Source organism: Strongylocentrotus purpuratus, unplaced genomic scaffold (assembly GCF_000002235.5).
Source record: "Strongylocentrotus purpuratus isolate Spur 01 unplaced genomic scaffold, Spur_5.0 spur5_scaffold_10, whole genome shotgun sequence".
Lineage (NCBI taxonomy): Eukaryota > Metazoa > Echinodermata > Echinoidea > Camarodonta > Strongylocentrotidae > Strongylocentrotus > Strongylocentrotus purpuratus.
Window position 1 is genome coordinate 6,034,645 of NW_022145595.1, and position 26,052 is coordinate 6,060,696.

Here is a 26,052-nt window from a genome sequence, read left to right on the forward strand (position 1 = left end):
CCCCATGGTCCCCTTTTTCTTATGTTAATTTGGAGCCGATTCGATGAGACAACCACCTGTCAATGACCATGCAGGTAGGTCTAATCCCTCCTGGCCAAACTAGTGCAGAGGGGCTTTAAGACTGCTATCAAGTTATGAATCGTAAGACAACCATGAAATTCATCAACTGAAACCCAAGGAAAACATCTATCTCTGACATGGTCATTCTTAATTACGAAACAATGACGACGACAACAAAGGAAACCATATGTGTTTGCCTCAAATTTTTTGGAAACAATTGTTGATAAATAATACATTGCGTTTTGTCTCAATCACTTTTATTTTTTCTCTCGCTTCGTCACTCATACTTTTTTTCATTGGCTCAGTCTTTACCTCTCAAATTCCTCTCCATGTCTCAGTGACTCAGTCTCTGCCTTTCTATCTCCCTATCTAAAACAGCTTTCTACCCGTTTTCTCTCTTTCTTCATAAGCCACTCATTCTCTCTCTTATTTCGTTACCAACTGATCTATCAAAATGAAGATTAAAACCATATATTACAAAAATGAGAAATTAGAACAAGAAATACACATTCCTTATTTTTCATTTATTTGTGTCTTCTTATAACACAAGAGAAATACCGTGCATTTATTTATTTCCAATATATAACTTCATTTTTCAAACAAAAGCAAACAAAACTTAACTGGCACTTGGTGACATGGGTACAAAGAACAAAATTAGAAAGAATTCTAAAATGCGTTTAAGAATTTCTTACATCAGTAATATAGAAATCAATAGATTACGGAATTCTTGCGTTCGAATAGAAACGTAGTGGTTTCTGTGGTGCTTATATACACTTTCGACTTACTACAAACAGTGCTTCATAATCAATGATACTGCTGCATGCGATGCAAGTATCGACTTTTCAATTGTTATTTCTTCTTAAACTACAGGCTGATATAGAAACATATGTAATTTGTTTATCTTGTATCCACGTGTTCTTACGAATATATTCACAACATGTTGAATATAAACATTACTGAAGTAATACTTTGAATTTAGCTATAATCATATTATACCTATTTTATTAGAAAGCGAGTTTCCGAGTTAACTGATAAACATCACACACAAGAAACATGCAAGGCAAACAACAAACCTTTTAAAAAGTAAAGTAAACTAACCGCTGTTTCCCAAACTGAATACCAATCTGTGCAAACGCTTGTTTTAACAAACTGTGATAAATCATGCACTTATGTCTAAGAACAGACCGGCACAAAAAAATAAAAATAGACGATTGATTAATTTACCCAATAGAATGTTCTTTCTTTCATACTCCAATTTTTACTTCGTAATTTTATTTCCCATCTTTTTTTCATCAACACAGCCGACTTCATTTACCATTTGGTACACAAGTCAAAATACATTCTAGTATTTATCTTCGCCCCTAAAAGTATTTCGAGAGGCAGAGTGCAAGTTGTGTAGATTAGTTGTGTAGATTAGTTGTTGCGGTGTCGGGCAAGTCTTAGACAAATTATGAGTTGTTGAAGGGGAAGTCCACCCTGATAATTTGTTTGGTTGGTATTAATAAAAGCAGAACAAAATGAGAGAAACACATTTAAGTGAAAGTTTGAGGAATATCCTATCAAAAATAGGAAATCTTTTGAAAGTTGTCATCAGTGAAACACAAATTGGCAACACTGTGACGTATCTTACGAGGTTCTCTCTAGTTTACTCTGTACAAAAAATGCCATAAACATTAATTTTCTAATTTATTGTTCACGGAATAGATTTCTTTCTTACGTGGGTTGGTAAGGGTGCATCTTTAAAAAAAAAAGAAAAAAAAGTTCAAGTTGGACTTCCCCGTGAGTGACTCCTGTAGAAAAGGGATGCATGCGATTCGAAAAGTGCTTAAGTTTACTGTTTGTGCTAAAAGAAATTTTTTTATTAGTTATCCTCTAAGAACAGGCTTTACGTGTGGTTTTGTCATATGACGCTGCTCAGATCTGAACATGAACTGTTCATTATTTCATAACGATGGTCACCCCTATAGATGTATTTATCTTGAACTAACATGTTAAGTGCTTTGCGCGAGGCTATCATGTTAGTTATTTGTTATTTGTTAATTATTTGAATGGGAAATTAATCTATACATTTAATGATGAAACTCTAATGAAATAGTCCATAAAATGGAACATATTCAGGTGCTTCTGTTTATAGACAAATCTCAGAAAGTGGCAGATTCTTGAAGTGAGTCTCGTACGACAATCTAATCTCTCGTCTAATACGAATATGAAGAAAATCACTCAATACGACAATTAACTCTTTTCCCCCCAAATGACATCACCATTAATTTACTACACAACACTGTTTTCAATTATCCATACAATCAGTTGTTAAGGAAATCATTAACCTAATGTCCCATACGAAATATTTACAGAAGCCCAATTACCCGAATGCAAAATATCCAAAGGTATTTACACTTTGCTATAGAGAAAACATACTCGTAAACTGTTTCGGCATACGCGTTCTATTCATATACAACAGAAGGACGAGAGCGATAAAGATTTTCTCGATCGTTGCAAATGATCTTTAAAAAGACTAACCATTCATCAATATTATCCATATATTCATACACATACCTTATACATGTCTTAATGGTTAGGATTTTGGGTATGAAACAATTTATCCAACAAAATGAAAACCAGTTACAAGTATACAAGAAAATAAATGATCTCTACAAGAGCAGTCCATTCCACTGCCCGATCGTGGATACGTGGAACCTAATACCTGCTCCGCCATTGGAAATCTTCCTTTTCCAATACTTGAATTTGAATACTTATGTAAATCAAAAAGAATATCCGAAATTTTTAATTTAATTTTTGAGACCCGCTTTCCACTTTCAGAACCAAACTGAAGACTTACATTGCTTACAACTAGCCAGTCATCAGCGCCTATGATTAGGCAACTAGATATTGGCGCTCAACAAATCCCATAATTGGATTGGAAAGTGGAAAACAACAAATATACCAAGAACGCATAATCGCATTCTCATCTTGCATTTTCATCACCCTCTGCTGACTTTGTATGTGAAGACACCCATCGCAAATAAATAATAAAGAAAATCAGCCAGACACGGGTCAACCCCCCCCCCCCGAAAAAAAAAAGCTTGACGTAAGTTTTGACGCAAGCCCGTTGAACATGAAGTGTCACTATGATTGCGTTATTACCTAAATGTACATGAATGTCTACGAGTTACTAGTAGTGAAAACGTCAGTAACTATACTGTATACTCTAATGATGATGATAATTGTGTTTACCCAGGGAAACCTCATCAATATCAATGGGCCCTGTATTTATTATTACCAAAGCAATTTAATTGCCAGGTTCCTATTTTAAGCCTATATGACTAATAAATAGCAAATGTGGATTAATGTCTTACCGACGGACGTTAGTGCCGTCCTGGGATTCGAACCCTCAACCCTTGGGTTGAGAGTCAAGTGAATGAACCACAACACCACAACACCTCCACAAACCAAATAACTCACAGCAATGTTTACACTGTTCATTCTGAATTCATTTTCTGTATGTCACTCTCGCATATGCTATGCGTCAAAGATTGCGTCAAAGATTGCGTCAGAGATTGCGTCAGAGATTGCGTCAGAGATTGCGCCAGTGACTGACCTGACGCATTCATAGGTCAGTCAGCAGCGTCTCTTGTGTGCAATGGGCCCCCATGTAGTAAAATTTCATTTTTCTTAGGGGCTTGTTCAAAGGACTACCGTTGGTGTGAGTAGATCCAATAATCTGGCAAACCAGTTTTCATTCAACACCAATTTCGAACAAATCCGAAACACTGTGTCTAGACAAGGATTCATGCCTACTCATTTCCAATATCGTATTATAATGCGAAATAAACATGCTAGATAATCATTTCAGATACTTTTAATGACGCTGAATGGAGCTTATAGAGGAAGGGTTAAATAGATAAAACCCCTTTAATCAATATTCAGTCCTTAAGTTATTAAAAAAGGGGTTGTATCTTGAACCTAATCACAATGGTTATTCTCCCCTGTGCGTTGCTTGCGAGCCAGGATGACGTTAGGTGCGATCAGCTTGCGATCCGTGACCTGACCGAACCACGCCATGACGTCGATGAATATCGACGTCGGGTTGATACGCCAGCCGAACTCGCCGGTTCGGTAATCGTTGGGGAACACGTGGTGGTAGTTGTGCCATCCCTCGCCCAGGGCCAGGGTGGTGACGAACGGGTTCTCGGCCGGTTGGATGGTGTAATCGTATGGGTGTTGGCCCCACATGTGGGCGGCGCTGTTGACCAACCACGTGGCGTTCAGATTGAGGCAGTAGCGGAGGAGACCGCAGACCAGGTAAGCGTTCATCGCAGACTCGCCCCAGTAAGTTGGGACGTAGGATGGTATGATGAAGCAGAATAATAGCACAAAAGGCAGGTAAAACCTGGGATGAGAGTAAGAAAAGAAAAAATATATTCAAAAATCGCCTCTTCGGAGCGCATGTGACTGGACGTATAAAGCCTCGGTCACAAATGCCATTACGAACTGCTACGAACGCCGTACGAACGATTTTCAGACAATGGAAATTCGGGAAGACAATGGAAAAACAGGGAGATTCGTACGAAATTATTGTTCGTACGAACCTTTGTGACCGTAGTACAAGGGGAGGGTCCAATGCGGTGACAAGACACTCCGCCGTTCATATTTTGTTTATTATTCCTTAGATTCCCGAAAATTTCTTATCAAAAGCTTAGATTGTCAAACATGTACTAACATATATGTGTATTGATTCATGTCTCACTCCAGGTCTAGATGGTTTGGGCTTACTTTGCGAACTATCTTCACTTTCCCCATATTCCAGGCGGACTAAATATTCCCATGTGACCGTTTCAGGACAATCCCCCCCCCCCCCCTGGACAGTCACCCCCAGAAAACTCACTCCCAAGGACAATTACACCCAGGACAATCGCCCCCATAAAATCCCCCCCCCCGAAAAATCACGCCAAGACAATACCCCCCCCCCCTCCGAATACAATTACCCCTACCCCCTCTCAAGGACAACCACGGAAAACTACCCCGAGGAAAATCCCCCACCCCTGTTCAATTAAAGGAGAATTCCCCTCTAATAGTATAAGTTGGTTTTAACATTTTTGTGTCGGTCGGTGGGGGCGTAATTGTCCAAGGGGTGAATTTCAGGGGAAGGGGTAATTGTCCACGGGAGGGAGCGGAGGTAATTGTCCTTGGGGTTATTTTCCAGGAGTAATTGTCCTCGTGGGGTATTTTCCAGGAGTAATTGTCCTCGGGGTTAATTTCCCGGGGGGGGGGGGACTGCCCAATATAGCATCAAAATAATATAACATCTGACAGAGTATACGAGAATACTTCATACTTTTTGTTTTAACTATTTCCTCTTACACAAGACCTCCTGATCACATAAGTGATTATTCAATAATAATTTCCACAGCATTTTAATTTCAATCACTGTCAATCTCAAAATCATTCTCAAATTGAATAAAACAATATTTTTAGAAAATATACCATGCATTTTGAAGAAAAGAAGTATAATACAAGGACATGTATGAATCATTACAAAATCAAAAGAATATATTAGAGAACTAAGCTTCAGAAGCCTACTAAAGCTTGACAATTAAATGATCCTTTAAATTGGCAAATACAGTGACAATAGCACAAAAATAAATATTTAAGCGAAGAAACAAAATATCCATCAACTTTTTGTCCTAATTTCAACAGAAATGAATCTGAGTTGCACATGTGTCACGTCGTATGGGAAAACGTATTACATGTACTACACTGTATGTTTCAAACACCACATATTGATCATATTCAGAAATTAAGAGAAGATTTTTTTTTCCTTCACTATTTCACTTTTACACATGGGGGAACGCGTAAATCAAACTAATAGCTAGCCTGATGTTTATGATGTCGGGCTATCCTTTGATCTTTGTATCAGCCCATGAAGTTTTTTTACAATATTATTCTCTTGAGAGGTAATTTGGCTTGCTTTATTGACGGATCAAGTTGAACTTAAAGTTTTGTATTATAATTATAATATAAGTGTCGTTGCATGACTTGTCTGCGTGATCTATTCCCCTCATTCAATTGCAGTTATGATACAAACATGAACATTGTGATACCTCATGAAAGTGCCTATCATGCTTAAGGAGTTCTTACAAAGTTACAATATTAGTCACGTAAGAGGTCATTTATTTGGCTTGCTTTATTGACGACTCAAGTTGAACTTCATGCTTTGTACATGTATGATGATAAATGTGACTGCATGACTTGGATGCGTGATTAATTTTTTTTATTCTTGCATTGCAGTTATGATACAAGCATAACAAATATAATCCCTCCGGAAAAGTATTTGGCTTCGTGTTTGAATTTCTGCGGATCATGCGGCACATTACACAATTTGGAACGAATGTGCACCATGACATTTCAGATTTTAATTGAGATCCCAAATTTAAAGGTTCCATATCACTCTTGCAAAATAAAAACAATATGATATTTGACATGGATCACGACCTTTAAACAATAAAAAAAAATACTGGAAAATTTACGGTCATGTGGTGGAACAGCACTCAAACAAACAAAATCAACACTAAAAATACTGTGTCAGAGGTAGCTTGCACGACTGTTTAAGAGTAGACTTTAAGCTGCTGCGATCTATAAATATGATTAATTACACACATGCATGCAAGCACGAACTCGCAACACATTTGAATGTGGTTAATAACTAACGCCTCAATGACGGCGACTTTTACTACCGACCGAAACCGATTTCCATTCACAAACATTTGAGAAAAGTTGTTAACCGGTATTTTCCTTTTTAAAACGATGTAGTTCACCATTTAAGTCTGGCAGAAAATACACTTTTAAATAGGAAGATCTTAACCCTAATAAGGCCGGGGGGGCCAATATGCCCCCCCCCCTCCACGATTTTTCTGATTGCTCGAGAACGCATATGGATGGCGCCCCGCCACTCGCTGACTTTTTTCTTTCGAGTCTTGCGCAACTTTTAAAAGACTTTTTTTGAAAATCGGACCTACGGTTACACGGTCACGTGACCTTTTGTCTTTGCATGTCAGCCCGAAAATCGCTCATTTTTGTGATTTGTGTACAAAACATATGGAAAAGTCATTTTTCCTAAAAACAGATCAAACATGGGTTATTGGGTCTTGTTTAAAGTTTAGGTGGTTGTTTTGGGCGTCAAAATAGTTGAATTGTAGTAAGAAATGAAATAAAACAACAAAAAACAATGAAATACATAAGTTAAAAAAACAATGAAATACATAAGAAATTATAAAAACAAGGGATAACATAAGGAATAAGCTGGCTCTTCCAAATTTTTTTGTTGTATTATTATTCAGAATGGTCTAATGAATATATGCAGTGAAAAAGAAAACCTAATTTTGAATAATATATGATTTATGGGTAAAAATGTGAGTTTTATTACTTTATTTGCATAAATTACCATAAATATGCAAATGAGTGAATTTTTCAAAAACTTGAAATTATCATATTATTCTATACACTTCACTTGACATGCGTGCAAATTTTCGCGCCAATCGGCCGCTTCGCGGCCGAGATCTTAAGGGGGGGGGGGGGCATAATGCCCCCCCCCCCCCCCCTGGCTATACTAAGACCTCAAATAGCCCGGCCTTATTAGGGTTAAGCCTCAATAGCTGAGCATGGCTATTCATCCATCACATGTTTCTCACTTATGTTGTCATTTATATGTTGTTTCATATCAGCGAATGAATTTAAATCAAATCAGACTTACTTTCTCTGAATTCTGACAATTGGATCTTCCATAAGGTCGGAGAAATCGAGTTTCTTTCCGCTTTCACAGACATCCGGGTGTTTCTTGACGAGGAGCCAGCCGACGTGGGCGAAGAAGAATCCTCGTAGTGCATTGTGTGGATCGGCGTCGGTCTCGGAAAACTTGTGATGCACTCGATGATCACGGGCCCAGTCATATATATCATTCTAAACCATAATAAACACAAAATATTGTCATAATACACTATAATTATTATTTTCGAATGGTATTCATATTTCCCTTACTTACGCGATCTCGTTCCTATTCTTTACAATCCTTGCTTCATATTTAGGCCCTCTCATTTTACATTGTTATTATTTTAAAGGTATGGACCAGTTTTAGAAACGCCCCCCCCCCCCCTCAAAAAATGAAATGGAAGCTCTTATTACCAATCATGTGAAAGAATATGTTTTAACTGATATGTGATGATACAAATTTTGCCGGGAAACCACCTACTAATTGATATATTTTGTAAATTATTATAGCTATCCGGACCGGATAGATATCGCACACGTGTCGCGACAGTCGCGTAGTCCCATATACATCTTTCTGTGTATAGTGCTTGTAACTTTACTAAGACTGGTACACACCAATACTTATATGCTAGATGTTCAACCTTTTCTGCTCGATTCCACAACGTTTCTTTCACCATGCAATCTTGATCTACACGTTTTGTTTCTCTATAGTTTGTATGAATCTAAATTTGTTTTAATGTAATTGTGGAACAAATTAATGTCAAATAATCTTCATTTCAGTCATGACGATCTCAACATTCCAGATAGTCTTTTACTGTTTAAAGGGGGAAGTCCACCCTGAAATTAAGTTAGTTTTAATAGGAGTAGAAAAATGAGAGAAACAAGTCAGTGAAAGTTTGAGCAAATTCCGATTAAAAATAAGGAAGTTAGGATTTTTGAAGTTGTGATCAATCAAACACAAATTGGCAACTCTATGACGTATCATGCGAGCTCAACTTCCATTTGCTCAGTACTAAAAAAATCTAAATTTTTCATTTTCCCTCAAGAAAAATTTCAACCATACATGCACCCTAAATATAATAATTGCAAATATGTTTCTATACTCCCCCTGCAAGGAACAAATATATATTCCGTCATCAATAATAATAATAATAATAATAATAATAATAATAATAGCCTAATAAGTCCACTCCAAATTTTATTAAACCGAAACGGAAATTCTTTTTGCCCAATTGATCGTGAGCCCGGCAGCCACTAACGAAGAAAACATGATTTTATGGAATATTATGCACAAAGCAAATGAAGGAGAGCTCGTATGATAAGTCACAGAGTTGCCAATTTGTATTTGATTGATCACAACTTCAATAATTCATAACTTTCTTATTTTCATTCAGAATTTGCTCAAACTTTCACTCACCTGATTTTCTTATTATTCTGCCTCTATCGAAACAAACTTATTTTGGGGGTGACTTTCCCTTTAAAAAAGAAGAAGATTGTCATAGACTCATGAGAGAGTTGCCAATTTGTCTTGTGATTTCCAAAGTTTTTCATGTCATTAAATATTCGTAACTTTCTTATTAGTCATCCGATTTTGCTCAAACTCTTCTTGATAATTTGTCTGATTTTTTTGTTGCTTCTATTGAAAGTAAGTTATTTTTGGAGTAGAGTCGCCCTTTAAGTCTTAGGGATCGTACCCTGGGCGTGAGTACGTACCTGGAAAGCCATTGTCTGGCACATGCCTAGGAAGGTACGTAGAGGAAGTTTGGCCTTGTAGGAACGGTGAGCCCAAAGTCTGTGCGCTCCTGCTGTGATTCCAAGACCAGTAAGGAAGTACAGGAACACAGCTGGATACAGAGGATGAGATAAATCAAATGAATTAACACTGAATTAGTCAACAGAAGCAGGGGTGCAACAAATAAGGCTTCGTTAATAAACCTCTTCTGTTTTAGCCGCACATAATATAGTATCAATTTGTATTGAGATTTTTACTTGCACTATTCATCTGGGCACTCGACAAGCACAAGTACGATAATACGCCAACGGCGGTCTTTACTTCACGGGAAAGAATAATAAATGAATGCTCAAAGAATGAACGAATGAGTCAGTTAACTAACCAGCCAACAGATTAATCAATACATCAATCAAGTAAGCAAACAACATTACTGGTCAATTATTGGTTAATCAATACTAAGAAATGCCTGGACGGCTTGTACACTCTCCCCACACCGATCAGTATTAGAACTTCATGAAAATAGCATGAGTAAAATTATCAAGATATTCAACTAATCAATCAATCAATCTATCAGTCAATCGATCAATCTATCAATCATTCAATTAATTAATCGGTCAATCAATCAAATAGTCAGCCAGGTGATCAGTTGATCAAGATCAAACAAGGCCTTGAAGTATATGAACATAAGGTCTGGGTAGAAATTATTAAAATTAAATCAATCAATCAATCACTAAAGTAGTCGCTAAAAAAACGTGAAAATTCAAACTGATAATGATATTTTGAAGACGGGTCATTCTGTTATCTTTTCAATGTTCGGCAGGGCTGTTTAAACGAGCTTCTACCAATATCTTAAGTAAAGTTCTGAACAAAAACAGGAACATAGTCACAAATACTCCGTACCGTGTCTGTGTTTCTTTCTGCTAAATAAAGTAAGTTTCATCATAGCTGAAGTAGCAGAAGAGGCACTACCCCTTCCATGTTTTATTAGCACGATTAAGGCAACTGTACCAAGGTAACGATTACAGTCAAATCTGTCTTAGTGGCCACCTCTCTATAGCGGTCACAATAATATTGCCTCCCCCTCGAAGGAAATGTGAGTTGAAGTCTTGAAAAACCTCTCTAGAATGGCCACTTGTCTACATTAGCCACTCTTTACGTTTCCCTCGGGTGGCCTTTATAGACAGGTTTGACTGTACATGTTTGTGTTATGTAAGTATTCAAGTTGACATCACGTGTTGACATCACATGTGACATAGTATAGACCTATTGTCATAATTTCTGTCACTTTTTAATCCACTCTTTTAAGTATAGTTAATTCTTATATTGGACACTTTGGAACAGCAAGAGACGGGCATTATACGTTTTGTGGAGTGATCTGATAACTTGTTTCCCTAAACTTGCAAATTTTCTTACATCAGCGGATTTTCTTCGTAGATAAAACAAGAATCACCTATTTACAGAAGACTTCTAAAATATAATAGGAAACCTCTAAAATACATCATTAATGCGGGCGGAATAATCACGTCTAGACCACCGAAGGCTACAAGCTGATTAGGCCTACGTTTTAATAGGGTTTACCGCTCCTAAATGTGAGGAGATTTGACATAACCTCAAATTAAAGGCCGTAAATTTATTTACAGTTCGCATTGTTTGTAGAACTACAAAAGACATGTCGATGCATGGATTTTTCAAAAAGAAAATGAGCATAATAATTTATATATCTTCGAAATCTAAATCTGCGCTAGAGATATCAAAAGAAGCCCCTAAATCAATCAACAATTCAGCAAAAGGCGTATATAAAAGGTTACAGTATACGTGCCTCCTAATTAAAATCGAAGAGGTCTAGGTCGAACAAGGTGAATCGTGTTTCATCTACGAAAAAATAATCCACTGATGGAAGAGAGAGAGAGAGAGAGAGGGGGGGGGGGGAGATAAAGACGAGAAATAAACGTTACGGGACCCTCCCCATTAGCTGGTCTTGTTAGCTGGTTGTTTTTCGCCCTCGTAGTGAAATCGGTCACCTTTCCCCAGATGATACCAGTGCCGCCCCAATGACTCGATCAGCAATGCAAGTCCGATCATACTTATGGATTAAAATCTCCCTTTATTTTCTTTCTTTCTTTCGTTCCTGTTTTTCTTTAACAGCACTTTCACCGACAATGGCGGTAGACTCCAGTAAATGATGTGTGTGTGTGTGTGGGGGGGGGGGGGGGATCCGGGGTGTGGTAAGTGGCATTAACGTGATGTTTACGTTGTCTTTAAATCGACAACCATCGCACATTTACTGAACTGAGGGGGGAGGGGTGGGAGGAGAAGAAAGGGGGCATTTCCAGACTGGTTGCAAAATACCTTTTATAATCTTCGATTCTTTATGAAAATTTTAATTGAAATTGTTCTTTATTGGAGTTTTTTCTCTGGATTATTAATCACAAACATATTCGTGAACACTTATTAATTCTACCTTGAATCACAGAATGACCGGTTGCCATTACTAATTCATACAACCGACGCTCGTATTGTATTCTTACTTCTTACCGTTAAATCTAAATAAGTTCAAAATTATGTTGAATATTAAATTTTATCATTAATATTGTATTCATATTTACTACTCATGTGTACATCGATCTCATTATCATTATAATAAATGGAAGTTATTGTGTTATGACTGCGAGGAGTTTTATGAATCAATAAACGATATATAAATTCAGATCAAATCTAATCAAAATGAAATATTATACCTGCATTCTTTCTGGGATTGTGTACACAGAGTTCAAAGTTTGTTTGTCTAGTCTAGTTTTGAGATTAAACATGCTATCGAGTGCACCATGAGAAGGTTGTCTTCTTTTAATGAAGATAACATTAATTTATGAGCACTGTCGTTCTTTTTATGTCAATTGAAGGATTATCATGGAAGAAACGTCCCTTGAAAAAAACAGCTCTTCAAAATTCAAATGTCTTCATATCAGAAATATGACAAGAAATAGAAATGTTTCGGCCACACTTTTATGCCACACGTTTGTGTAATCCTATATACAACACCTTCGTGTATTCAGTACATGTGACTTTCCGCAAGATTACATCTAATTGTCATTTAGATGATTTCAAAACCTAACAGTATTCACAGTATTGCTATGTACTACATAACCAACCTTTTCAATAGGCCGGTTCACTAACATGTTCAAATTGTATGCATATTACTTATCAAACAATGGTTGTTCTTGATAACTAGGAAATCTTGTCCGATATAGCAACATGTAAAGTATGCATAATGGATTCCAGGTATTGTAGTTCAATCATTGATAACATGTTAATGGATAACCCGTACTGTAGGTCCACAGGAAAGAAACATCCATAATACTTGAAAATGTTAGCAAACCGGTATAATTGCTTCCCATGCATTTTCATTCACAAAGCAATCCCATGACCGGGAACTTTAGATAATTCATGCATCAGGGATGTGAGTTAAACTCACATCCCTGATGCATCCATACGTGACCATTAGAGGCCGGTCTTATTTAAAACGGAAAGCCACCTTACTAGCAAACTATCTATATCCCAAAAAAGTAAAACAATCTTGTAAGCAGACTGGTGATAATTTGAATGAAATCGGACAAAGAATGGGAAAGTAACGCTCCAAGAAAGAGTTGTAATCACTGTACGTTTTTGGACTTCAAATGGGCTGAACCGGTAATTTGTGGTGCAGTGCCGGACAACTTTCCCATTCGTTGCAACACACAAAGTGAATAACATTTTCGGGGTATTTTCTTCTTCAATACGTATGACTCAGAAGGATGTTTTTATTTTCAGAAGACCTATGATAATATACTAACCATAATGTATTTGAGTAGTGCTTTAGGGAGAAGGCACTTGGGAGAAAAACAGAATTTAATTATATTTTCGTATATATACAATGTACGACAAACGGGTGAGTTATCCGTCACAATCCACTGACAAAATTGACAATTTGAGATTCCAATAGTTATAGCGATCTCATATATTTCAAACATTCATAACTCTCATTATGTGTCTGATTTATTTCAAAATTTTGCCATGCTGTTGCTCCTATTTTTCTGCTTGTATACCAATATACCAATGAAATTAATACAAGGGTTGGATTGCCCTTTAAATTCGCTCATCCATGACTTCGCAAACACCCATTGTCCCATTGTATTCCCTCGGAATTCCTTCAGAATTACATCTATACCATCCAGATTTTTACGATTGCAAATACAGCTCGAAAGTAAGGAAAGCTAACATTGATTTCTGGTAATTGTGGGGGAAAAAAGGGAGAGAAATCGGCTTAACGACTAGTGTATTGGGGGCGCCTTAAATACCCACCCAAGGTCTGGCGTAAAAACTATATTATGTAAAAGCCTTTGGATATCAGGCTGGATAAAAAAAAAAACTGCTGAAACTAACCTAGATTTGTAATGATATGTAGCTACTTAAATCTAGGCATAACTTGACCTGAGTTCTTGTATTTATACATATTTTAAAAAGTGATTCTTAGTTGTTTATTACGAAGTAGATCAGCGTTTTTTACTGGAAAAATATGTACTACGAAAAAATTGAAGAAATTCACTATCTCTTGCTTGTGACCAAGCTACTTTACGTTTTCTTCCCAAATCGCTTTAAAAAAAATTCTTCCAAATTCGCTTTTCTTTATTTAACCGATTGTTTTGGACATTCTGTGCCGGTCTCGTTTGAGTCTTCTGTTACACATACAGGATCGCAAAGACTTTCGAAAAATCAATTCAGGGGCATTTTCAATACCATAGTGCATATCCAAAATAAATAATGTTCAGTTTACTGAACAATCTATGCAATATTCACACATTTCAATAGCTGCTGACGATGATGATGATGTTTCACAGTAGTTATATGGCGCCATATTTCTGTTTAAAAATCAATTAAAGGAGCAGGGTCCTTTCCCATTACTTTGTTATTCTAGATCTCAATCTGTTCATAATGCTCTGTAATTCATTTTCTCCCCTCAAATCAATATAAATAGTTGTCATAAACTTGTCTTGAATAGTTTTGGGAATTATTATTATTATTATCTATTCGGCAAAACAAGGTGTGTACAAAAGAATTACATAGATGATAGAGGAACAAATCATACAAAACAAAGTAAGAAAATCATTAAAAAAAAACATTATTGTGATTCCCATGAGCATTTACAAGTTGCCAGGAATGGGGCAGGCAAACTAAATTACCGAAACCGTGAAGGTCCCCCATTCTGATGAAGGGAATATGAATGAATGAATAAATGTACTTCAATTCAATTCAATTCAATTTCGGTTTATTAATATCAACATATGCAATGTACAATGCAGTAGTCCAGGGACCAATAATGCAATGTTTTACATAAAATGTGCATAAAAACAAGAATAAAATTGGATTTCTGGGACTACTTACTCCAGACGAGCGTGTACATCTTGCACTTCCAGACAGTGAACAATAGGGCATAGACGGACACTAGATGCAGGAGGCACATAAGCATCACGTTACGCCAGACGATCTGTGGAGGAGGACGCTTCTGTTCCTGTTGATATCCTGCCGGGTATGGTGTATTCTCAAGGTCGGTGTCCAGAGTCCCCGCATCTTCGGGAGACGCGACCACGTTCATCACCGGGTTTTTAGGAGCCATGGTGAAAGATTCTACGGTCTGTTTGAAGAGAAGAGAATTGAGAATAATGATAATAATAGTCCGTTCTTGTATAGCGCATGATACTAGTCTCTATATACACGCTTCCAAAGAGCTTCGGAAAGTATTACCCTAGCTTTAGCTTTAGCTCCGGCTCCCGATATCGGAGCACAGTGCATTTCAAGGAATAATCCTACCAGGTACCCATTTACCTCACCTGGGTTAAGTGTGGCAAATGTAGATCAAAGTCTTGCCAAAGGACATCAGTACCGCGGACCTTGTGATCCACAGGGGTGATGTAAGATTTGATATAGTGGTAGTCACTATTTCGGGTATATAATTATATAAGTCCACAAGTCTAGTCTATAGATGGCCAGTCAAGTGTGACGGACGTGCACTATGCAATGGAAGACCTGATCACGCGATCCTCTAGCTGTCCAGGGTATTTACACAATACAATTGAAATACATGGACGAATAGTGATGACCAGTGATGACCAGTGGGGTAGCTTGTACAAGAGGGACCGGGGGGAGGTCAAGCACTTCAATCAAATGGATAAAGAGGAAAAAAAGAGAAAGAAAGGGAGAGGGAGAAGTCCATATAATCATTTAAATTTAAAAAAAAATGCTAGAACAATGACACTCTCACAAAGCCGTCTTTGCTTGGCGACACTTTCCCCTCGTATGTTATCTACATGTACCTAGTAAGACCTGTGCCCCATGCAATCACCAGTATCATTATTTTTGTTATTATCGTTATTATTATCATGGTCTATGTTAGGTAACCAATTATGGCTACATAGTACATTTCACACGTGAGTGCACTAAATTGCTGCAAAAAATTAGGTGGTTAAGTGGGTGGTAAAGTTGTAGTACTCTAGCGACTCCCAAAGAATCTGCAACTACTGTATGGAGATACTGTTTTCCTTATTTCCTTTATTAGGCTAAACAACCAAATACGAGCAATTTCAATTTTGAATAAAGTTACCAGTTAATGTTTTTGGTTTCATTCTCCTTTAAGAACTTTCTTAAAAGTATCTTAGAGTAGAGAAATCCACGGAGCAGGAGCCGATGCCATGAAGGATTTTTTTAAGGGGGAGGTATTTTTTTTGCCCAATTCGTGAGAAAATATTTAGCGGCGAATCAGCCAACCGGTGAATAAGCCGGGGGGGGGGGGGGGGGGGGAGAACTCTTCTTTTTCCCCACTCAATATCCACCCCCCCCCCCCATTGAGCAAAAAGAAGAAAACATTTTCTATTTTTTTTGCCAGGGGGGGGGGGCATAGATAAGACACAGATAAAGGATGTCTTTAAAATTCTAAAATATCCCCCTTTTGCCAAGGGGGGGGGGGGGTGTTTGAACACCCAAAACCCCCCCCCCTCGATGCGCCAATGGTCATAATTATAGTCACATTATAACATAACGTCTTTATATATACATGTATCCAAAAGACTTTGGATATCATTCCCCTCTCCTTCCCTTCCCATTTGCTCAGTGCTAATAAACTTTAAAAAAAAAAAATATTTGCAATCATACATTCACCCTAAATACAATTCGGGCAGCGCCAGGGGCGTCACGACGTAGCGGACATGTGCGCTAGATATAACAAGCCACTGTTATTATTATCATTAAATACAATATTATTATTGCAAATTTGTTTTTATACAACTCCTGTTTGAAACAAATATCTTCCGTCATCAAATAAGGAAGTGAAAGTTTGTGATAACAAAGTTAATACCAGAATGGACTTCGGACTTCCCCTTTAGTAGGAATACATTACATTTCCTTTTGCCTATCCGCGGGCATTAGTCGGTGTTATCTCTCACTTCCTACATGTATGTCTCTGTACGTTTTTTTAAAAATCTAACTTTGCCGGTAAATTCAATTAATAAATGAAAATAGATATATAAAATGTTCAGTCTAATTATCCAGTGATCATCATTGTTAGCTGAAGTATTTTCATTGGATAAACTAAAATCACACTAATGCTTCGCAATTCACAGACGATTGTTTTTTACATAATCATTATGATATTAATATACATTCATACATTTTCGCTCTATTATACAAGTTAACATGCTTAAAATAATTCGCCATCATCAATCTATCTCTCTCTTTCTCTCTCTCTCGCTCTCTCTCTCTCCACCTTCCCCTCTCTATCCACTTTTATCCAGTTTCTTGCCATCCGTCTTTCTCTCTCTCTCTCTCTCTCTCTCTCTCTCTCTCTCGTGTCTACGTCATAACCCAGACAAAAGCAACGTCCGTCATGTACTTCGTCAGATGTAATGTCTCATTGTATGCTTATTTCACATACATGCATGACCAAAAACACTTAAACAGGGTGGCTAAAATAACATAAAAAAGAGTAGCATATATACTTCCAATAATGCAAAGCAATTTTTGAACACAATCGTAACATTCAACACACATATTCTCTTTCCAATCGTTTCAATGACGTGTTAAACATTGACATGAAAGTACATTACGATGGTTTCAAAAGCAGTTTCATTGATACTGGACAAATTGAACTTTGCATAACAAATGAAAATACTCCCTAAAACCACATGACTTACTAGTAAAACCCATGCTTATACCTAAACCCCTCAACCAAATTTGCCAATCTTGGTATCATTTTTTATATGAAAGATTCCCTTTCCGCTGGCACCAATGATTTTGGCTCCACATTATTGGCAGTATGCTAGTATGTCTTTATTGAACCACCCTGTATAGTAAGTAAGGCATCCATCCATGTCTAAAATCAGATTCATTGACAGGCAGACATAAATAAATCAGATATATATATGAACATTCTGAAGCCATTTATGGATTAGTTGCATTACTATATCCATACATGTTTATGAGGTATATCGAAGTACTCGGCCAGAATGTATTCCTGCTCCGAAACATGCACACTTTGGCCTTGACAAGCATAACGCTCTCTCACATTAAGTCAACATTCAGTCACGATGTACACAAATGTAGGCTAGCACCCGCACATCATAAAACACCAAGCTTTGTTTTGAAATATGACTAGAATATTTCATAGGGGGCGAATACAAGCTGATATTAATACACTTAAACTATACGAGTACATGATATATAGTATATACCAAAGGTTAATGTATTTCCTGCCGTAAAAAATAGACAGACAATACAGCTGTAAATGCGAGGCTGCGCAAAAGCAAACATGGAAAATTATTTTTTACCAGCGATTTCAGCTTACGAGAGAACACACGTACACCATGTACACAGAATCTGAACACAGTAGCACAGAAGGAGACTGATTCACGAATGGCTTCGATGTGCTCCTCGCTCTGTACAGTACATAATGTATGCATAACGTATCATAATGGTTTCATGCGTTATATTTAGACCTAGGGGTATGCACACCCTGTTTTTGCCACCCCCCCCCCCTCAACCCTTCTTTCTGTTTGCTTGTCTGTGTAAATAAAAGGAAAGAATAAAAGAAAGGTCATTCTCTTTCACTTCCTATATAGCGTTGAATGATAAGAGAAGGTCAGAGACCAACCATAGTCAATAGATAACTCACGTTATTATAGCATGTTCATTGTCAGTTACGATTATTCAATAATAAATTATTGTTGGTAAGATCACTACTGCATGGCATAGCCTGACTTGTAAAGAGGGGGGAGAGGGGGGGGGGGGGGGTGGGTACAGCGGGGGTGACATGTTATAAGCGGATCAAAGAGGGGCAAGACCCCCTATGTGCACCCCCGCTACGCCTTTGGCAAGAAGTTTAAGAACCCATTTCAACGAAGTTATATCATAATCAGGTTATGATAATGGAATATATTGCAGAGGCTGCCAGAAGGGCTCGAATCGAACGATAAAACAAACAAACAAAATAAACAAACAAACAACGAGGTTTAGACCTACTGACACCGTATGCCTTCCGATACATGGTTCGATGATGATACACCAAACTCGTGATAATAACAACATTTCGCAAGATCGCTTTCTACTCGGCGGAAGATATTCGAAACCACAAATTAGGGCCATATACGATTGATTCCAAACATTTTACAAAGTGATTTTGTCATCCCATTTAGGCAAGAAAATCAGACAGAGATAAGGCCAAATAAAAAATAAAAAAACATGTTTAGCATCCTGTTTTTTCGAAAAATAGGAAGGAGGAGGCCCTTTTTTTTTCTTTCAAAATGGCCGCTCAAAATGGCCGCTCGGTACATTTTCCCTGACAGTCGGACTATTTTTCAAGATGGCCTCCGACAATTTTTTTTCTTTTTTTTTTTAAATCAGAAAAAGATCCGTTTTAGTAGTGTTTTTCATGTTTTTTTCTTTAAAAAAAAAAAAAATTAAAATAAATAAATAAATAAAAAAAAAATTAAATTTAAAAAAAAAAAATAGGAATTCTCGAAAATGGGAAGGAGGTGATATTATACTTGATATTTTTTGTGTACAAACTGAGAATTGCTATTGGGTCAATTTCAACACAAATTGTGTTAATTAAATTTTATCTACATGTATACAGTGTACGAGAAGGAGGTGATATTATACTTGATATTTTTTGTGTACAAACTGAGAATTGCTATTGGGTCAATTTCAACACAAATTGTGTTAATTAAATTTTATCTACATGTATACAGTGTACAAGACGACAGAAGCTAAAACAAGGAAATATTGCATTGTGTTATTGTTTTAGCTGATTCCTTCGTCTTAACGTCTTCATATTGTTATTTACTTCATTTAAGGACAAACATTTCAAATGCCAAACATTTGAGGAGGGTCGAAAAAGGAAGAAAGGGGACCAACTAGAAAATATTTGTATCATGTATATGGCCTAATACGGGTTTGAACTCAAGACTCCGACCGGCTGAAAACCCCGATAAGAAAGGTAATAGTAGCTTGAGTATTGATATTGAGGGGGCACTCGCATCATTGGGGGGTAGTGTCCCTTTATAGAAGGGACACTAATTGGGGGTAGGGGGGGGGCAGCCGTCTTATTCGGAGGATGTAATACAAATTTACAAGGCCATTAAAATGAATGTGGAAAGAGGTTGTAGCGCCTTCTTTTTCTCACGTTCCCTTTCCTCTTTCTCTGTTTAAAAGCCATTTCCATGCAGGGTGCCCCCCGTAGGAGCATCGCCAGTGAAGTTTTGATATGACTGAATTGAATTGAGTTCGAACAAAATGTTAAGACCATCACAACGCAGAAGTGGCATCAATCTATTAATAGAGGAAAAGCTGGAAAGATAGACCAAACATCCAAGTATTCTTATCGGAAAATGTTGACGGTTAGCTGACAAACAATGAAATCTTTAATAACATTCAATTCAAAATGGACGCCGTCACATAACATGAAAATGAAAATTGAAATTAGCAACGCTAGCAAATTCTTTCTCGGTCTTCAAGAGGACCATTATCTTTAATTTTATCTTGTTGTGTGAATCATCCTCAATCTTTTTAGGTTGAGTATCGAAATCGTTATCGTCTCGGGAAGTTGCGTAAGATAAAATCCCACTTGTAACTAGACTTGACCTTAAATTTCACAATCGTAAGATAGCATTCCGATAAATAGACAATGGTCGTTACAAGTCATTTATTTCAGCTTAAAGGGTATGTAATCATCTAAACATATTTCCACTCGCCGTTTTTTTAATTTTCTGCACATTTTCGTGCACACACAAACCCTAAATTTCAAACAAACATTTTTTTAAAACTTAACAGACATACTATTTTTACATTGGAATATTTATGTATCAACTAATTAAAGACGACCCGCCAAATGTTTTCATTCCATGTTTGTAAAAAATAGTGATATTCATTCCTACCTTACCAGGCAAAAATCCTATTTTCATTTCTCCCTTATAGTTATGGGAACAGCTTTTGCTCTCAAAACAATAGCCGAGATAGGTCCCTCATTCTGTAATAGTTAGGACATAAAAAACCGAATCACCCTCACTATATTCCTTCAAGCATAAGCTTAACGATTCCATTTTAAATTAATCATTCATACATGTACATAATTATGTGGAAAATAGTTTGCCTTTCATTTCTCTAGCTCTCTCTTATCAGGCGTACAAGTTACAGACTTTTACTGTTTCGCCCCAAGTAACCTTCATTTTAACAATTCTTTTCCTTGTGGTTTTATTTCTTCCGTGCTCCTCTAGATTTTGGTCGGGATATTTTGTAGGATAATACCCCTTACCATTACAACAACTAAACGCTTGATCAACCGATTAATATATAACCATCACTTGTTTTGGTGAAGAAATATTAATGGCTAAAACCTGAATTAGACTGAAAATCAATAAAATAAAATAAAAGACATCGATATATTTGATAATAATAATTTTCTGAGAATCTGAGTAGCCCCAAAAGTTGGTCTAGTGGCCTGGAACATGTATTTCAAAATCCTTTACACAAAGTAATTCGAGATCAATCGCTTCGACCGTAGTTACAAATGATTATCCACTATATTATACACATGCATTCTTAGCAGTTGGGAAAAATAAACGAACAAACATAAACAAACATGAAGCTTGTCTGAGGTGTGTAGACATAGGGCCACAACATGTGACACAGAGACCGCGTAGCATTTTCTGAACAGGTTCGGCCCGGAGGCTCGGTTCTCGTGGGGGAGGGGCCGGGAGGGGCCGGGAGGGGCCGGGAGGGGCTCTTAATTAACCACACCGGTAAAGTAAAACCCCTTGTCCCCGTTCTCTCGGAGAGGATTAAATCTTTTATTAACATGTAGATGTTCTAAGCGTGTATAGCCTCACTAAAAAAGTTGCAACGCAATTTTCTTTTATATACATGTGTATACGACAGTCCCAGTCTATCCATTACTCATAAACATTGACTTTTGAAACTTCAATAGCTAACAAAATAAAGGTCTTTAACTATGGATTAATATCTTCTTCAACATTCAATGAAATTAGGCGGAAAGCAAGTAAAGTTTTCTCTCACAGTAAATTTATTGAAAGCAGAAAGGATTGTCTCGAGACTAATTGATAGCTGATTGTCTATTTTAGATGTCCTTGGTTTATTTCCCAACTTTTTTCTTCACTCGACAAAGAATTTATGTCAATCAGGGATGGGGACGGCCCTCGCGGGGGGGGGGGGGAGGGGGCAGGGGTTGGCTGGAGGGTTACAGTGCTTTTCAAATGTCAATTACCCCAAAAGTGCCCTTTTGGCTTTTTCTCTTCAGAATAGATGAGTGACCTCTTTCCTCTCTACTAAGTGCCCCTTCCCCTTCTAATAACTTTGCCACTTTTAACTTCTGATACATCATTAAATTAAACTAATAGGATTCCCTATAACTTTGATAAGTGCTCATTTTCATTTGTAACACATGCTCCTTTCCCTTTCCCATTAAAGTGCCCGATTTCAGACACAAGAGGTGCCCCTTTTTCTTTCTAACAAGTGCCCTTGTTTGCCCTGGTAACTGCACCTTTCCGCTTGTAATAAATGTCCCTCCCCTTTCCTATAAATGTCCCTTTTCACCCGATTATCCCTATCAAAATCTGATACTATGATAGGTGCCCCTTTTCCTATGTAATACATGCATTTTGTGGCTTCTAAGAAATGCTCCTTTTCATCTATGGACTATGAGTGCCCCTTTTCACCACTAATGCCCCTATCCAAAACTGAGTGATAGGTGCCCCTTTCCTTTGTACTATTCATTTCCGCTTCTAAGAAGTGCCACTTATCATCTCTGATGAGTTCCCATTTAAGATATGATACTATGAGGAATAACACCTTTTCAGCTCTGATAGGTGCCCATTTTCCCTTTTTAATAAGTGCCATTTTCCCCTTCGTATGAATGCCCCTTTTTCATCTCTGTAGACTCTGATAAATGCCACCTACCCTTCAATGAATGTTCAGACCATCACATACAACACTCACAGAAAATGAAACTGAAAGTATCCTGCTGAAGCTGAATCAGTTTATTGTAATTTGTAGATTAGCTGTAGTTGTAGGATCTAGACTATTGTATTGCGGAACAGAACATCTTGATGGTCATCCTTGATAATGATTTAATTACAGTGTACTTAGATCTAGTGGTATAAATAAAGGCCTACAATAGTACAAGTAAGTTGAAGTACTACAAAGGGCTTTTGTATATTGTGCTTGTGTTGTACTGACATGTACATGTATGATGTACATGATCATGATGTAGGCGAATAATTATAGACCGAAAGCTTCAATGCAGTCTCTGATATCGACGGTTGTTCGGCTGAGATTGCATCTGGCTCCTCTGACCGCCTCTATTACAATGTACATGTGTATGGGGAATGACAACAAATGTCAGTTTTATTAAAGAAATGACCCAAATCAGATGGTTATTGCTGTCTATTCTAGGCCTAGCTAGGTGCCCCTTCTTCAATGAACCATGAACGAAGTGTCCCTTTTTGGTTTTTTGCTGGTGCATCAACAGTCACTTTGAAAGACGCTCCGCCGCCCCCGATCGGATGCCAATCATCATCATCATTCATGACATATAATTTTGAAATAAACAAACACGAAATAAATATCTAAAATTAAATTTACACTTAGACATCTACAGCAGCGTCAAAAAAGGAGACCGATCGGACACGTAATTCAGTTCTATCGAAATTTCTCGTAGACACTCTCGTCTCTATTCAATTTGTATTGACTAAAAATATGAAAAATTGTGTAGAGTCTACTTACCAGTTAGTAAGTTAACGTCAGACAGTCAGACAGTAAAATCCAAATGCCCTTAATCCTGTCTGAACGAGCAGTTTCACTTATCTCAGGCAAACTTGCGAGATAGAGAGCTGCAATCTTCCTGTTTTATCCACAAATCGTCAACAAACACAGACATAGGTCTAGATAATTATGCATGCACAGCTCAGCTCAACCGGTACCTCGCGCGCTACATACGTAATACACGCACAGTCTAGGCCATTGCTGCACGCACTGTGGACTTGTGACCTTTTACCTCTTCATATCCATATGCACTGCACTATTTCTGTGCTTACTTTACACAGCTAGCTAACTAGCTGAGCTGATTCGTCCTCCCTCCCTGGATAGCCTAGGCCCAGACAGCGCGTTTCCGTTTTACACCCTGCCCTAGGCTTTTCTCCAATAAAATTTTACAAACCGACTGGTATTCGGAGTCTAGTCGTCCACATCTTGCCTCGGCGCTCTGCACACCACCAGAACTCTGAAAACGTCACGTAGCGCTAGCTAACTCTCTATACTAGTTGATCTTCCTAGTCGTATCATTTATTTTTATCCATTAATACGCAATACTCTAAGAGCGTGAGGATGCGTGATCAGCTCGCAAAATTTAGCCCAGCGATAACAAAACAATAATATATCGGGAAAACCGTCTTGAACAAGAAGACCCTCGCATCCCCAATTGAAATTGTACATAAGCTTTGGCTTCGCTATTCTTGACGTCGATATAAACAAACTTAGACTTCGGATACAGCATGTTTCGTGTAATTTCTTGCCGAAAAGCCTAGGGCAGGGTGTAAAACGGAAACGCGCGCCCAGACATCATTCGCTCCATCGCGCGGTCAATTTTTGAAATATTTTCAGACGTTCCGAGTATTATTTTTTGTACACTTTCAATTTTGTATGCAATAAACAATCCTCACGGTTTTAGAAACCTACAACGTTTACTTAAAAGACTACAATTTTAACATTTTTATATTTGGTTCAAATTCCATGCAATACAAATATCAAATAAAACAAAATACGTCTTGATCGGTCCTAGCCGTGAAATAAAATCAGACGACCTTGTGCTCGAGCACATCACGCGATAGTATTATGGAACGCCGATGTAGTTAGAAAGCGACACCTCTCGGCTTCGTGACATAATAGTACCATAGCATGCATGCAAGACAGAAAGAAACACGAAACACAAACTAAGAGAAGAACGGGTGAAAGAAAGGGAAAGAAAATGCAATTATGGTTCAATTAGTTTGATTGCAGGGTCCTCATGAAGAGGATTGATGAGGCAAACATGGGTAGATATAGGCGCTTAGCCGCTAATTAGGCCCTATGTTCTTCTGTGTTCAACGTCTTAAGCTTATCTGCCGTAGTTTACAGGAGGGATTAGACTGCCCTGCAAGGTCACTGGACAGGTGGATATCTCATCAACTCAGCTCTCAGTTAACATAAGAAAAAGAGGATCAAATGGGGGACCAATGGTCACCGATTAGGCATTGTTTGTTATATAGAGGGCGCAAGTAGCTACAAGTAGTGCAGTGGGCATTTATTTTCAAAAATACTTTACAATGTTAACGAGAGGAAGTATGTTGAGCATATCTCGCTCGATCTTCTTCTTCTTCTTCCTCCGTTCTGGTTATAGACCTAGCTATTATTATGAATTACATGTCATTATTAATATCACTATCATTATTAATATTATTTTTATTAGGCCAAGTAACAAAAATTACGTGGTTATTGTCCCCGCCTGCACTCGTTTATGGTGCCGCTTCAATATTTTAATTATTTGTTATTTTCAAAAATCCCGGAAGTTAAAAAAAAAAAAAAAAAAATTGTTTATACAATCATGTTAGAAATCATAGTTATACTTCAAGTCAGGGCATTCTTAAAACCTTGTAATTTACAGGTATCGAAATGCGTGCTTGTAAAAGGTAAGTGTGCTTAAATATTGCTGATATATACTGGTAAAGTAGTTTTTACACTTTTGTTTTTGTTTAGAAAAAGAAAAGAGCTGTGGACATACTGAATGGGCATAAATGCTTTGGTGCTACTTTGATGTATTTTTTCTTATAAAAAAGGGGGACACCGTATGATCCAGGGAACATTTCTATTAACAGTAAATCAAAAAACCAACAGATGAGTTTCAAATTTGCTTTCCCCCAAATTTT

At 37.5% G+C, this 26,052-nt stretch overlaps 1 protein-coding gene across 4 annotated transcripts; it reads right to left on the reverse strand.

Annotated features, from left to right (window-relative positions):
• Positions 1-563: 563 nt before the first annotated feature.
• On the reverse strand, positions 564-24,197 carry LOC585200 (stearoyl-CoA desaturase 5). 4 transcript variants are annotated; one of them, XM_030979298.1, is made up of 6 exons: positions 18,409-18,510; positions 16,082-16,086; positions 14,975-15,225; positions 9,538-9,668; positions 7,811-8,016; positions 564-4,450 (listed from the first exon to the last, which is right to left on the reverse strand). In XM_030979298.1, the coding sequence occupies exons 3-6, from the start codon at positions 15,204-15,206 to the stop codon at positions 4,024-4,026; spliced, it is 996 nt and encodes a 331-aa protein (XP_030835158.1). In that variant the 5' UTR covers positions 15,207-15,225; positions 16,082-16,086; positions 18,409-18,510; the 3' UTR covers positions 564-4,023. The 4 variants fall into 4 exon arrangements, with proteins under 4 accessions (XP_030835158.1, XP_003728086.1, XP_790128.3 ...); XM_003728038.3 differs by lacking the exons at positions 16,082-16,086; positions 18,409-18,510 and adding an exon at positions 23,876-24,197 and having other exon boundaries at positions 14,975-15,224; XM_785035.5 differs by lacking the exon at positions 16,082-16,086 and having other exon boundaries at positions 14,975-15,224; positions 18,409-18,555.
• Between the last annotated feature and the right edge of the window lie 1,855 nt (positions 24,198-26,052).